At 40.1% G+C, this 13,802-nt stretch overlaps 1 protein-coding gene across 9 annotated transcripts in view; it reads left to right on the top strand.

Moving 5' to 3' along the window:
• Positions 1-13,802, top strand: part of sipa1l2a (signal-induced proliferation-associated 1like 2, genome duplicate a) — a 112,963-nt gene that overhangs the window by 51,177 nt on the left and 47,984 nt on the right. For all 9 annotated transcript variants that reach the window (XM_088610676.1, XM_088610681.1, XM_088610684.1 and 6 more), the window contains 6 exons: positions 1,377-1,510; positions 3,258-3,446; positions 9,727-9,901; positions 10,286-10,389; positions 12,258-12,415; positions 12,939-13,515. In XM_088610676.1, the coding sequence (XP_088466802.1) occupies positions 1,377-1,510; positions 3,258-3,446; positions 9,727-9,901; positions 10,286-10,389; positions 12,258-12,415; positions 12,939-13,515 (1,337 nt within the window). The remainder of the gene's footprint in view (positions 1-1,376; positions 1,511-3,257; positions 3,447-9,726; positions 9,902-10,285; positions 10,390-12,257; positions 12,416-12,938; positions 13,516-13,802) is intronic.

Genomic DNA, 13,802 nt, shown 5'->3' with positions numbered 1-13,802 from the left:
CATGTCCAGTTTCCAGTTGAAATCCAGTTGTGTAAGCATCTTTACTTTTTGAAGTTAAGGGCAGGACTGACGTGACTCTAAGAGGGGCTGTTTCCCAGAATCCAATGGTAAACATGACACAGTAGTCAAAGTCGTTACTGATCCAGTGGGGTTGCAGGGAGGGCTGCTGCTGAAGATAAAACAGCTGATGAGAGCTGGATTACAATATGTCACTTGTCATTCCGATTTAGCATCCATGCAATAGGGCTTCACGGAGACAGGTGGACATATCAAGGCAAAAACGTCACTTGCTTTATCATCAGGGCTGTCTTGAACATCAATTTTGTTTTCTTCTTTACTTCTGTGGGATGTTATGATGATCTCATGTGGCAGCAGCTTCCCTTTGTGTGAGATTTGTGGTCCAGATGTGGTTTGAAAATGAGGTGTCGTGAAGAGTATCTGGAAGCTTGAAATCCAAGCCCTATAATAAAGCCAAACAAATTGCTCACTCTTGACATTTTCAGCTTTTTTTTTGTTCTCTGGCTAAAGTTTGGCTTTAGTCCTACAGATTCTTCGTTTCACTGTTCTGTCATTTGTTCAACGAGTGATTATTTGGGTTTTTTTAACTGTAAAGACAGAAACAAGCACAGTGACAAAAGCAGTGATTCCCAGCAGTGTGACAGAATGAAAGGATAATTGAGATAACTGACCATTCAGCTTGAAAAGGCTGAGGAACAGATGCTTGTATTTGCACACATTTTCATTCATGCAGAGAAGTCAGCAAATCTAAGTCTTTGTCGAGAGTGGGTGGACTGGTGACCTTCTTTTAGGGCACAATCAGCTTCTGGTTTGAACACATTTTCGGTGTCATTAATGCTATTAGTTAAAGCAAATTAATTGAATGTTTGGAACAATTGCTGACAGGCTGTGCAGTACAGCAACAGATTGTGAAACCTTTAATTGAATTCAGTGTTTGTCTTGGTGGAAATTCTTATTTGAGTTGAAGTAAGGAGAACCAAATTAAATTCAATGCATGAATTTTAAATAGACTGGCTCTGGGGAAAGCTTGTTTTGCGATTAAATATGTATACTTCATCGTGCATGTGGCTTCGCATCTTAGTTTACCAGACCAACGTTGCAGTACTTACAGTAATTTCCTTACCTTATAATAATAAACTTTTTTTAAAATATATAACTTACTACATGTACAATGGAATTCAATGCATAAGAGCATGCTTAACTCCTTAATAAATTAATCAGTTTATATCTGTCATAGGGTTAATCTGGCATTTACTTCATGTGAACAATCTGTGCATTTTGAACAAAAAAACAGTTATGCAAAAGCTCCAGAAATGTCATAAGATACACCTGACTTACTGTGTTTCTTCACCTCACAGAGCATCAGAACTATTTTGGCGTTGATGAAAACTTGGGCCCTGTGGCCGTGAGCATCCGAAGGGAGAAGCTGGAGGACGTTAAAGAGAAGGATGGCGCTCAGTATAACTACCGGATCGCTTTCAGGACCAGCGAGGTAATGAGCTATGGAATATCTTGCAGAAACACAGACGTGCAACAGCAATGTGGCATTTTAATTGCTGTTTAAAACACCTTTTTGAGCTACAAAATTTACTGTAATGACTGGATTTTTTGGCTGTTTATTTCTCATTCCTGCATCTTACTTCTCTTTATTTTTTGTTACATTTTTAAGCCAGTTTAAAAATTAAAATAATTGTTCTGAAGGGGAAGACTTAAATCTGGCTTGTCAGCTCGTAGAAGAGTCCTGTTCTACTTCCCAGAAGTGAAATTTCTCTTGCACCCAGCTCGCACTGTGTCTGAATAGTCACAATGTTAGCAATGAGTTTTGAAGGAATGCTCATTAATGAGCTCACCTTTCAATTAAATTACATTTAAATTATAATTTCATCAGGAAAGCCCTATTACAAAGCATGGTGGGTAATGTCTGAGTATCTCACCTGCTGAGTCTACACAATAAAACATTGAAAACTGTTTTCAAAATGTGGTTTGGATTGCAATTGAGTATTCACAACTGTACTAGGCTTGAGATTCAGAAACTGTCTGCCTTTTCAAACAGATCACCGTTCAACCTGCAATTGCGAACTTGTTCACAGTCATGTATATTAAGGTCAACTCCCAGATAGCCTTCTGATGTAGGAGCAGCCAGTTTTTGAGGCTAGTCCAGAAAATAAATATGTCCGAAACCATTTTATTGCTCACAAGTAAATTAAGCTGTATTTAATAGGTTGAGCATAACGGTTGAAATAACAACTCTCAAACAGCCAGTGGTTTAGTTAAATGTTTCAATATTGTCAAAATATAAGAGTGCAGTTTTGGAGAAAGAACTGTCTGCTTTATGTGCCAAGAGACAAGAAAACGTCAAAACTGAATGTGTGCCTGCTTGACAATGATATAATATACGCGCAAAGGGTCTGACAAGGTCTTCTGCTTTATGCTGCAAAAATATATGAAGGTTTATCTCCGAGTGTGTGGGTAGAAGGATGAATGACAGAAGTTTAACATCTTCCTGATCAATTATAGCTTTCATCTTGACATGGGTCTCCTGAGTACATGCAGCATTACAGAATGCCCGGGCCATTCTGAGACTGAGGCACTAGCTCTGCTACCAAAGATCTTTGATATTTCATCCTCCAGCTGTGTCCACACGTTGAGATGCTAAAGTTGTCTCGATGTTGCTCAGTTATTGATCCCACCTTGAGTTTGAAGAAAGTCCTGACAAAGTCACAGTGGAAGGTTGCCAGATGAGATCGGACAAGTGAACAAGGCGCAGTGGTTCAATGTCAATGACAGTGACGGGGACACAGAGAGACCTAATGATGCAGCTGGTAGTGTATTTCTCTGGAGAGTGAGCTGGTGAGTGCCTACTTCTCAACAGGACTCACGTGGGATGCTGCTATAAATGGAAAGTTACATCCTGTTCAGTTAGTCTGTCTCAATTATTAATCTGGTGAACTAATGTTCCTCAGTGTGTCAGCTTGCCTTTTCCGTCTCACATCTTTTTAATTCCTAAACAGTTCCTGGTCGCCTTCCTCGAGCTCATAAATACAAGTTATTATACAAGAAATACGGCAGGAAAAGTTATTTAGATTTACTTGACCTAGTATGATGATTAATGTATGTCTCTTTTATAAACGACAAAGTTTGGCTTCATCCCTCCAGCTTGGTGCGATGCTGTAAGTGTGTCGGTATGAATAACGGATGAGCTCTCGGTCCCTCGCCCTCACACGCGGTGTTCCTTCCAGCTCACCACCCTGAGGGGAGCGATCCTGGAGGACGCCGTGCCATCCACCGCCCGCCACGGCACCGCCAGGGGGCTGCCTCTGAAGGAGGTGCTGGAGTACGTGGTGCCGGAGCTGAATATCCAGTGCCTGAGGCTGGCCCTCAGCTCCCCGAAAGTACCCGAGCAGCTGCTGAAGCTGGACGAGCAGGGGGTAGGTTGGCCGCCGAACCCGCTTGCCCACACCACGGCGGGGGGGGGGGGGGGGGGCGTGGCGTGGGCTGTGCAAGCAGGGGATTGGCCATTGCAACCAACACAGGAGTCGCGCCAGATGTTTTGCAGTTGACGGGCAGGTGCTCACATGTCTCACACAGAGGGGGGATGTCCCCACTTGACGGATTTGTGATGTTGGGGGGATGTGGGGTTTGGGGAATCAAAGTTTGGGGGAGACTGGCCATGGAACACATGACAAAATCTCTTCTTCTTTGCCTCTTGTAATGTCCAATATAAGGCTTCAAAGTCGGATTGATGAACTCATTTCCCCCTGTTTTACAGTTTATGTTCAAATTTATTTCTAGAAGAAAAAATTTGCTTCCAATCAAATCTGCTTTACATTCCCTTTTAAATTCAGCACGTAACGGTCCACACTTTCAGCGTTTCTACTGAAAATAATGAAAGAAAGGAATCTACTGAGCGCAGGCTGATGTGGTTAGTCCTTCTAATGAACATTTATTACCATCCATTCCCCCTGTTTGTAGCACTTCGACTGCAGAGCTGATAAGCTACATTGCCTGATATGGCTGTGCTGTATAAAGAGAAGCGAAAGATGTTAGAATCAATATTAGTGTAATGCATGATAATCAAATTCATTCCTGCCATGGGTCATGTTGTAATTCATTATTTTATTCATGTGAGGGAACAGAGTAAATCAGAACCTCATGGCTGAATTTTTATTAACCTCTTGCAGGCCTGTAATTACTGGAGCAATGGGAACAAATTTGCACATAAACCTCTGCTGTAATTAAGCTACAAAAGATATTAGAAAAACATTTGCACTCTGTGACTGTAGTGTAAGATGTCAAACAGCAAAGACCTCGTTTATCATATAAATTTATATTCATATATACAGTACATACATCAGCAATCAAAATCTTAAGTTACAGGAGTGCTTAATATATGTACTAATGAAGATTGTACTAAAACTAATAAGTGCAAAACAGTCACAGTGATATTTTCTTTTCCATAATTGTTACCTTAATCATTCAAAATATGAGATCTATTATGACCATATGAGTGTAAGTTGTAATGAGAATGAGCCTGGGCAGTTCCCTATCAGTTCTTTCCTGAGACTTTATGCTGATGTGTTGAGTCTCATTTAATCGCATGAAGACATGCAGCAGAGTGGTCAGTGGATGAGAATCACACATTTTTCATGGTTCTTCTTTGGGTATCTTTTCAGCCGGGTATCTAAAACATTTCTTTCAAACAAGACCGGTTTGCATTAGTCACTTACTGATGTACTTAAAATCTTATTTTTTTTGTTGGAAGAAGCTCTTATTTTGCAGGCTTAGAAATCTTGTTTCAGTCTTTTTTTTTAATCTGAGAGCAAGCGTGGATTTCTCCTAAGCAGCCACATGAAAGGGCTGTTCAAGCTCCTGTCTGGTGCCATGCCCTTATAAAGACCTCCTCCGCTGGAATGTGTGGAGCGCATGGAGCTGCACTGATTGTAGGAAACGAAACTAATTAAAGTGAATTTCCTGGGGCCTGATGCAGTCCCTCTGTAGCTCTAGCATTTGATAGGCTTAAATGATGTGGTTTGTTTATTAAACACAACTGCCCTCAAAGAGTTTTTTTTTCCGGCAAACCCAGCTTTAGTACTGTTAGCAGTTACAGTGTTGCTCATTGTACGACATAAGCAAGGGCCTCTACCTTCAGTTTGCTCTGAGCAGTACCAGAGGCATCTGCGATCACACTGTAAATTGGCAGCAGATTGTTGTACTATATATTGTATTCACTATTATGTGTTTAGGAGCAGGTGGAGATAAAGGTCACACTGAAAAATAAATGTGAAGGCAATAAGGAAGTGTACTGGAATTACTATACTGAGATACTGCATGTAGTACAGTGCTGTTTTGTTTTGGTTTTCAAATATTTCTCTCAGTTTAATGTTAAAGGGAGACATTTAAAAAAAACACCAAGTAAGAGGAAAGGCACTCTCTGTCTATTGACATTGCTTAAAGTATTTCTGCCTAACTAGGTTAGGTAATAGCAGGCATCCATTATTGTGCTAGAATTGAACTGATAAGAATCAGAGACGTATCTGACTAGATCAGTCAGGGTATCAAGGGCACATTATACGCCAGCCATAAGGAAATTTACACTTTGGTATACCAGACCCTTAGTGATGAGTGGAGGCAACACAGTAAATCGGACACTTGCTGTCATGTGCACAGCCTGACATGAAATGCAAGGGGCAGACAGCTCAGTCACGTCGTTACGCTTGCTCTCCAGTGTTTCTTTGACGCAGCTACTGTATCCTTGACCATCACCTGCCTGTATTTCCTCTTGTCAGAATGGGAAGGGGGCATGGATTCAGAACATGCATCATTGTGTATGTTGTCTACTGGGGGTGCACAAATGAAGTGGAAATTGCTGTGGTATGTGTAGCATAACCTCTCTAGAACTCTAGAGTAATGGTTGATATTTCCATCTATCATGCTTCATTTGATCCTGCCCCTACTTCAACCTGATAATGGCAGAAAACTAAATGATCTTGCATTAAGTGAAATTCATTTTTGATGTTATTTTTTATTGATTGGAGGAAGAGGCTGCTGCCTAAACAAATGGTGTTTTTTTTTATTTGGTTAATGTTATCATAATATGAAAAAGTCCTATTTTAATTGTAATCCATTTATTTAGATGCTAGTTAGATGTAGTTCCTGGCTCTTGTTCTGCTCAGGACTAGGTAACCCAGAAGACTTGGGGGTGTGGACAGGCAGTGTGAGTATTGGTGTGATGTCCCAATATGACAGCATGTTCCCACAATGGCAATAACGTCTAAAAAAAAGGGGTTATGAGCACCTAAAAGTAAGTGACTTTTTTTACATCTTTGTTGCCATTGGGCCCCTAATGGCCCCTAATGCAGTTTAATTGTGGTGGATTACAGAGCCATAAATATAATTGAAAGCAGAATGAGAGCCAGTGGGAGATCCCCACAAATACAGCATTTCACAAGTGTATTGGTTTTTCAGATACAATTATTTTGAATTAAGATAAACCAGGTAGGGGACCCACATATGAATTAATAATTAATACATGAATTAGACACACCTGAAGAAGGCTCCACAGCCAAAACGTTGTTTTCTTTCTTGTCTTTTCAGCATGGAATAAACCTTTGACTTATTAATTAATACTGCTGTGCAGACAGCAGACAACCTTATTCATCCTCCCTTGGCTACTGTTTTGAGTAGCAGGGCATCTTTATTGAATTGTCTGTAAATGTGATTACTTGCATTGTGTGTAAAATAATACTATAATGCTGTCCCAGTTGTTTCAGGGATGATAATTACAAAGCATTGCTAGAAACTCTGTTGGAACAAAGATAACAGGAGAGCAAAGTGCATCCATACATAAAAAAACTCAGTTTGCTGTGATTCTTTCAATTAAATTATCTGCTTACAAACATTTCTATAACCTTCAAAGTTACAAACTTTATGTGCAAAATATGTATCCTCATTCATGCATTTTATTTCTGTTGAACACAAGGTAGGAATGGTGGAAATCACTGTAATAATTTATAATAGCAAAGACAGGTGGCAAGATGTTTATTTTGCATTTTAAGCATTTGTTAGGCCAACATGCGCCACTCAATTCAGTTTGGTTCCGAAAGAGAAAGGCAGGAATTTGAAAAGGAACATGATGTAACATCAGGCCACATGAACAAGACAGGAGATCTTCAAAACTTAGTGGCATTTTCATTCGCCTGCATCAGTAATTTGCAAAAGGTCACAAGCAATAGGAGTTTAGAGTTTAGACTTGAAAAACAGCCTTTCATCATGCACTTACCACATGTGCTTCAGATGTGCTTAAGATTTTTTTCTATTTTGTGCATCATTTGGTATAATATGGAAACTCAACTTAATGGTAAAAACGATCTTTTCTGACTCAGTACCTTCATTTAAAAAATCTTTCCCATTCTTCATTTTAGAACATAGCTGCTTTTACTAATGCAGTTTTAAGTGCACATTAGACATTAGTGGAGCTGGGACTGTGACCATGACATGTGTTGTATCAGTTGTACAGTACGTTTTACCACCAGCTGTGTGGTTTTAAATAGCTCCTCGATTTGTTTTTGTTCATTCGCTCACCTTCGAGTTTGACTTTATCAGATTGTGCTCACTTAATTTCTGTGACGAGTTTACTGTAATACCATTGGGTTTGGAGGCTGGTGTAAAAAAACAAACACGTGAAATGTGGTGCTTGAAAAAAAAACCCAAAATTATTGTTTCTGTTTTTTCCCAGTCTCTTCGTTCTCTTTGTTAACTTTTGAAATCAAATCATATTGGCACAGTAGTGGGGACTTGTCACCATGACAACACCATTAGAGGCATGCAGGAACTACTTGACCTGTCTAAAGAAGGTAAATAAATATTTCAGAAATAGAACATGTATAGATGAATAGAAAACATTTAACAAACAGTAAAGTATTGTGTACATCTTAATAAATTCTGTAAGTAAACATATGCATAGTAGCATGATTGTCTGGGGCACTTGACTTAAAGTCAGATTTAATGAGTGAGTAGCAGATCAATTAGAAGTTTGTTTTCTTTGTTACCAGTATTTCAAAGCCCTTATAAATTATTCACATTGAGCTGTTCAGTGTCAGTAGAGGGGTTAAGCTGCCTGAGAGCACTTTGAATGTAATCATTGTCCTTTCATATTGAGCTTCCTCATCATCTAATAAATACTCTGCTTACGTACGGGACTATTAAGTGTCTCCAGGGTAATAAGGAGAGATAGCTGTGAATTAAATTCACTTAGTTTGAAGCTGTATGTGAGCAGATCCCATCTTTTGTTTTTAAGAAAGAAAGAAAAAGACCATTTATGTTCACGTTTGAGATGTACCTGGCATTTCAATTGTAATTAGACTTTAAAAAGTTGTAATCAAATCCTTCTGGAAACAGTGCAGTAAATAACATATCATAAAGGAAAATGTGAACAGAAAAAGACTCCTCAGAGACTTCATCATAAGATGTTGGACTTTTTTTATTTGCTGCTGAAACACTGTAAGCCATCAGTATGTACAATAAATTGCTTCAATTGCACCTAAATAACTATATAAAGTATATAAATATAAATACAATAAAGCAGTTTGACAGTTTTTTATGCTTTTGTTGATGCGTGCATGTAAATGTTGTAATGAAGCATGTGACCAAGTTTTGAGAAAACTAACCTTTTTATTATGTAAAATAATAATATAAGTGAAAAGCAAAATACACTAAACATAACCTTTGAACTATTAATACAATTAAATGCGCCAGAACTCTAGTGTAAATCCTGAAGTCTCCTCTCTAGACTTCAGTTGCCTGCTTATCAAGAGACTTGAACGTCAAACTTGCTGCTTCTGACATATTGCATTCTTGTTAATCTCTGATCCAGTATGATCCATGTCACGCCAGGAATTTGTTGTTTTTTATTGCTTTCTTCTCTACTCAGAGCTCACAACGGCTGATTGATTCAGTGGTGAAAAGTCATGAGATTCCACAGAAGTGTTCAGGAATTCACTTCACTGTCAGATAAGCAGGATTGAAAAGGGAACTCTTGAGTTACCAAACTTGGAAGTCAAAAGCCAAAAAGTGTTTTTGTAAAACAGGCTTAATTTAAGGGTTTTTGCTAACTGTGAGTATTAAACTCAACTAGACAGTCGGTCTGTGATCCAATTCTTCACAATTTCAAATTGCCTTGCAAAAGCAATACAATGACCAATTTACAGCATGAATCTGAGATCTAAATATTTAAAACATTAGATCAAGATAAACATTTGAAAAGAGGATAGATCTCATTTTTACATGGAGCATTTCAGGACCCCTGTATTTTTAGAAAAGGGTAAGTAAAAACGAAGAATATACATAAACAGGGGTGTACTGCAGCTAGTCACACATCTGTTAAAATAAATGGATCTCATCTAGTCCTTTCTCGGAAGAAACCAGGGTATCATCTTCAGTAGTGGCTGGGTAGCTTGTTGCTTGTAAAGAAGGGCCTCTTGTTCCGAGTCAGAAATGCACTTACACAAAGTTTCCATTTGTACTCTCAGACCTCTGGTTTGTGTTTCTCTGTTCATCCTGAAGAAGTCCACTGGAGTGACTTGGTCAGTGCCTTGGAGGATTTCGGGGACTCATACCTGTTCCCCCGGAATTTATCTGCTTCTGTCTGTGCCCCTGCCACAGTGTCCCCAAGTCAGGTGCCTAACTGAGGCAGTGGTGTGTGTTTTTCAGCTGAGCTTCCAGCACAAGGTGGGCATTCTGTACTGCAAGGCCGGCCAGAGCACAGAGGAGGAGATGTACAACAACGAGAGCGCGGGGCCGGCCCTGGACGAGTTCCTGGACCTACTGGGACAGAGGGTGCGGCTCAAGGGGTTCAACAAGTACCGAGCGCAGCTGGACAACAAGAGTAAGGCCAGGGCCCGTCTCCCACCCTCTCGCTTCCTCGGGTCCATCCTTGTGTGTGCACGCCCAGCTCTCGTGCTTCCTCCTCGTTCCCTTACCTTCCACACGAACGCCACGTCGGGAACGGCAGAAACCTTTTCATGAAAAAACTTTGGTTTTCCGTTAAATAATCGTAATAATGTAGGCTGAAATTCTCTCCCAGGGGCAGGCTCGGCAGGATTGGATAAACTTGAAAAGGAACAATCTTATTGAAGGGATAGGAGGCACAAGATGGGGTTTATTTGCTTTTAATGTATGTGCATGCTATTATTGCTGTTGTGAAAGCTGTTCAGTCCTTTGAATTGGATTTTTGTTTTCTGTTAAAATTGTCGTTTTCTGTCTGTTTCAGCGGACTCCACAGGCACTCATTCTCTGTACACTACCTACAAAGATTATGAGTTAATGTTTCATGTATCGACATTACTTCCTCACACACCTAACAACAGACAACAGGTAAGTGTGCCATTCTCTGGTGAATGGCCCTGTTTAGCCTCTGTTTAGTGATCAGTGAGACCAGAGTAACAGAGATGTGTGGTCTGCATCGCCTAGACAAAACCTTTGCAAAATCCCCTGTAATCAATGTGAGCCCATTTTGTGTCATACTGTAGGTCCTGATTCTACCTTTGTATTTTTAATATTTATATTTTTTATTAGCCTTTATATAATTTTTAAAGCTGTTCTTTGGAAACACCTCATTTTTTGTTTATTATTCTTCTTCAGTCTACTGTATATTGTTCTGTAGTCCCCTGTTGCTGTTTAATGTTTTTCTGACAGTTTAAAGCATAAAACTAAAAGCATGAAGAAGGCTACACAGCCAAAATGTTGTTTCTTTCTTCTCTTTTCAGCATGGTATAAACATTTGCTTGCTCCTTTGCAAACTAAAAGCATGATATGTTTCTGTTTCTGTAGTATATTCATTATGGTTCAAAAAGGGGCTTATCTGAGAAAGAAAAAAGTATAAATAAATTGTCCTTGTATCATTTTGTGATAGATTGACGCACATCACAGTTAGATTGTTTGATAAATGTTTTGACCATTTAAACAGGTCTATGCTGACAGTACATTGTGTGATCGTACATTGTACATCTTGTATCTGGAGTATGTCAAAATATAGTACTGTATGTCTCTTTATTTTGTTTACTGATTATACATATAAAGATGGTTATTTTGCAGGTTTGATTAGAATTTCTCTCTGGGATGATATACAGTGGTTAATGTGTAGTACAATAACTGGTATTCACTGGATTGTGGCCATTTTTGAGCAAGTTTATGACAATACTCTGATTAAAAGGACAACCTAATCTGGTCCTCCTACAGTCAAAAAGCCTGTCAAAGACTGAGCTGTAAAGTAAGTTTCCAGCTATAAGGGAAACCAGCCTCTGAACCTGCCTGCCAAGGTGTTGTGATAACAAACATATTATAGTGCTCTTTAAAACTATAAAAAAAATTAGATTAATTAAGTGAAAGCTGAATGTTCATCACTGATGCTCCATCCTCCAAGTGTTTTTCTTTTTGAAAAACCACCGAGCTGCACATAAGGATGAGTGTCATTGGAGAACAGAGGGAAGAGCTGATACTGCCCTTGTTTTGCAGGCCTCTATTAGCATGAATATGAGAGCAGTTTACCCAGAATAACGTTTCATAGCCCCAAGATTAGTGCTAATCTGTCTAACCGGCCGTGATCGGCCAGAAGGTAAACCGAAATAGGTCATTCAATCTTCTCTTCAGCTGCCCTGCTTCACCTTAAATCATTTTTATTTATGAGCCGCGTCACAAATCCAAATACTGTAGTTGTTTGATTATCTTAATTCGACCACAGGAATCATTGCCGTCTGAAATGAAATCTGGTATGTCTGATTTTATTTTCGTGAGGTGCTAGTCATGTCATGAATAAAAAGCGACTGATAAAAGACAATATTCAAATGTTGGTTTAATAATCACCAGTAGATTCAGTGACTGTTTAATGTGAACCAGTAGAAGATTTCGTGACTCTGTAGGGTCTGAAGGTAACCTGTCTAAGGCATGAAGTCAGTTTAAGAGTAATTCAGGGGACCATGTATATACTGTACATGGATAACTATGCTGTCATGGGGCCATCTGTACAGTAATCTGATGCTGATCATTACAATGAGTGCACTTTTAAACTGGTTTTATAGCAAAACCAAACCCTCAGATTTACAGCTTTTTATTGAAACTAATTGTCTCAAGATGCAAGAGGATACTTGTGGCCCAGTTCACATGCTCATGGAAAACACTTGCTCAGATGTAACCCTCTTGCAGGAAATGTGATTTACTTCCTAACTCCTTTTTTTCTGCCCCAGCTCTTGAGGAAAAGGCACATAGGAAACGATATCGTCACCATCGTATTTCAGGAGCCAGGGGCTCTTCCCTTCACGCCGAAAAATATTCGCTCTCATTTCCAGCACGTGTTTGTCATCGTCAAAGTACACAACCCTTGCACAGAAAACGTGTGCTACAGGTAACTAAGCTTTGCGACTTGATTAAATGGCAGGAGGGAACAAAGAGGTTTGGGGTTTTGGAAGACTGTCAAATAAGGAGGTAAAACCATCACACTGTCATTAAGTGATGTTTAATTTTTATCTTTGCTAGGAAAGATCCTTTTATCAGGAGTCTGATTTCTTTATTATTAAAGTAGTTGTTGCACCCAGAAAACTAAGTTTCACCTCAATCCAACTTGACTACAAAGTATTACAACCTAAAATGCATGCGTACCACCCAAAACACGCTAAACAGTACAGGCTGTATTGCTCTGTTTAACACGGCAATGTTTAACGACTACAAATTTTTACTGAACTTTTAGACCATACATATGAATAATTAAGAATACCCTGAGAACTTAGATATAAGTGTAAGAATGGGAGACAGTAAAAGGGTGTGTGTTGAGCATTCTCTGTACTCTTTGAGCTTCTGGAATAGTCTAAAACATTCCAGCCATTTCCCCAGTGGGGAAATTCACTTTGTTTTCCCTTCCTCCATTCCAGCGTGGCTGTTTCAAGGTCTAAGGACGTGCCTGCTTTCGGTCCCCCGATTCCCAAAGGAGTGACTTTTCCCAAGTCGGCTGTTTTCAGGGACTTTCTCCTGGCCAAGGTCATTAACGCGGAGAACGCCGCCCACAAATCGGAGAAGTTCCGGGCCATGGCAACCAGGACGAGGCAGGAGTACTTGAAGGACCTGGCGGAGAACTTCGTCACAACAGCAACCATCGACTCCACGGTGAAGTTCAGCTTCATCACGCTGGGGGCAAAGAAGAAGGAGAAGAGCAAGCCCAGGAAGGCTGCCCACCTGCACAGCATCGGTGCCGTCACGTGGAATGTTATCGCCCGGGACTTCGGGCAGACCACCGACATTGAATGTTTGCTCGGCATCTCCAACGAGTTCATCGTGCTGATAGAGGAGGAGTCCAAGAACGTGGTGTTCAACTGCTCCTGCAGGGACGTTATAGGCTGGACCTCGGGTCTTATGAGTCTCAAAATCTTCTACGAGCGTGGGGAGTGCGTCGTACTGTCTGCCTTGGACAACTGCGGTGAAGACGTCAGAGAGATTGTGCAGAGGCTGGAGGTAAGCCCTGTGGACGGGTATTTTCTCCACAGCCGTTCATCTCCTTCGTCGTACATCTGCGTGTGTGTGGTGTTGCATTTCGTTTTTTCCTCAAACACTTGTAATTTTAAACAGGCTCTACCAATACATGCCAGATATCCCCAGGGAAGAGTCGGGAACTAAGGCAAAGTCTGCAGCTGGTTATCACACAGGGCATCGGAGTCTTTTCTTGGCAAAGGTTTTTGGGATGTTTTTGGCTCGGCTCTGAGAGAGAGAGATTTCAAATAATTTAGAGCTGTAAGTGTATT

This window comes from Lepisosteus platostomus, chromosome 17, assembly GCF_059453375.1.
Source record: "Lepisosteus platostomus isolate fLepPlt1 chromosome 17, fLepPlt1.hap1, whole genome shotgun sequence".
Lineage (NCBI taxonomy): Eukaryota > Metazoa > Chordata > Actinopteri > Semionotiformes > Lepisosteidae > Lepisosteus > Lepisosteus platostomus.
Note: the sequence above shows the minus strand (reverse complement) of the source record. Positions and strands in the feature narration are given on the sequence as shown.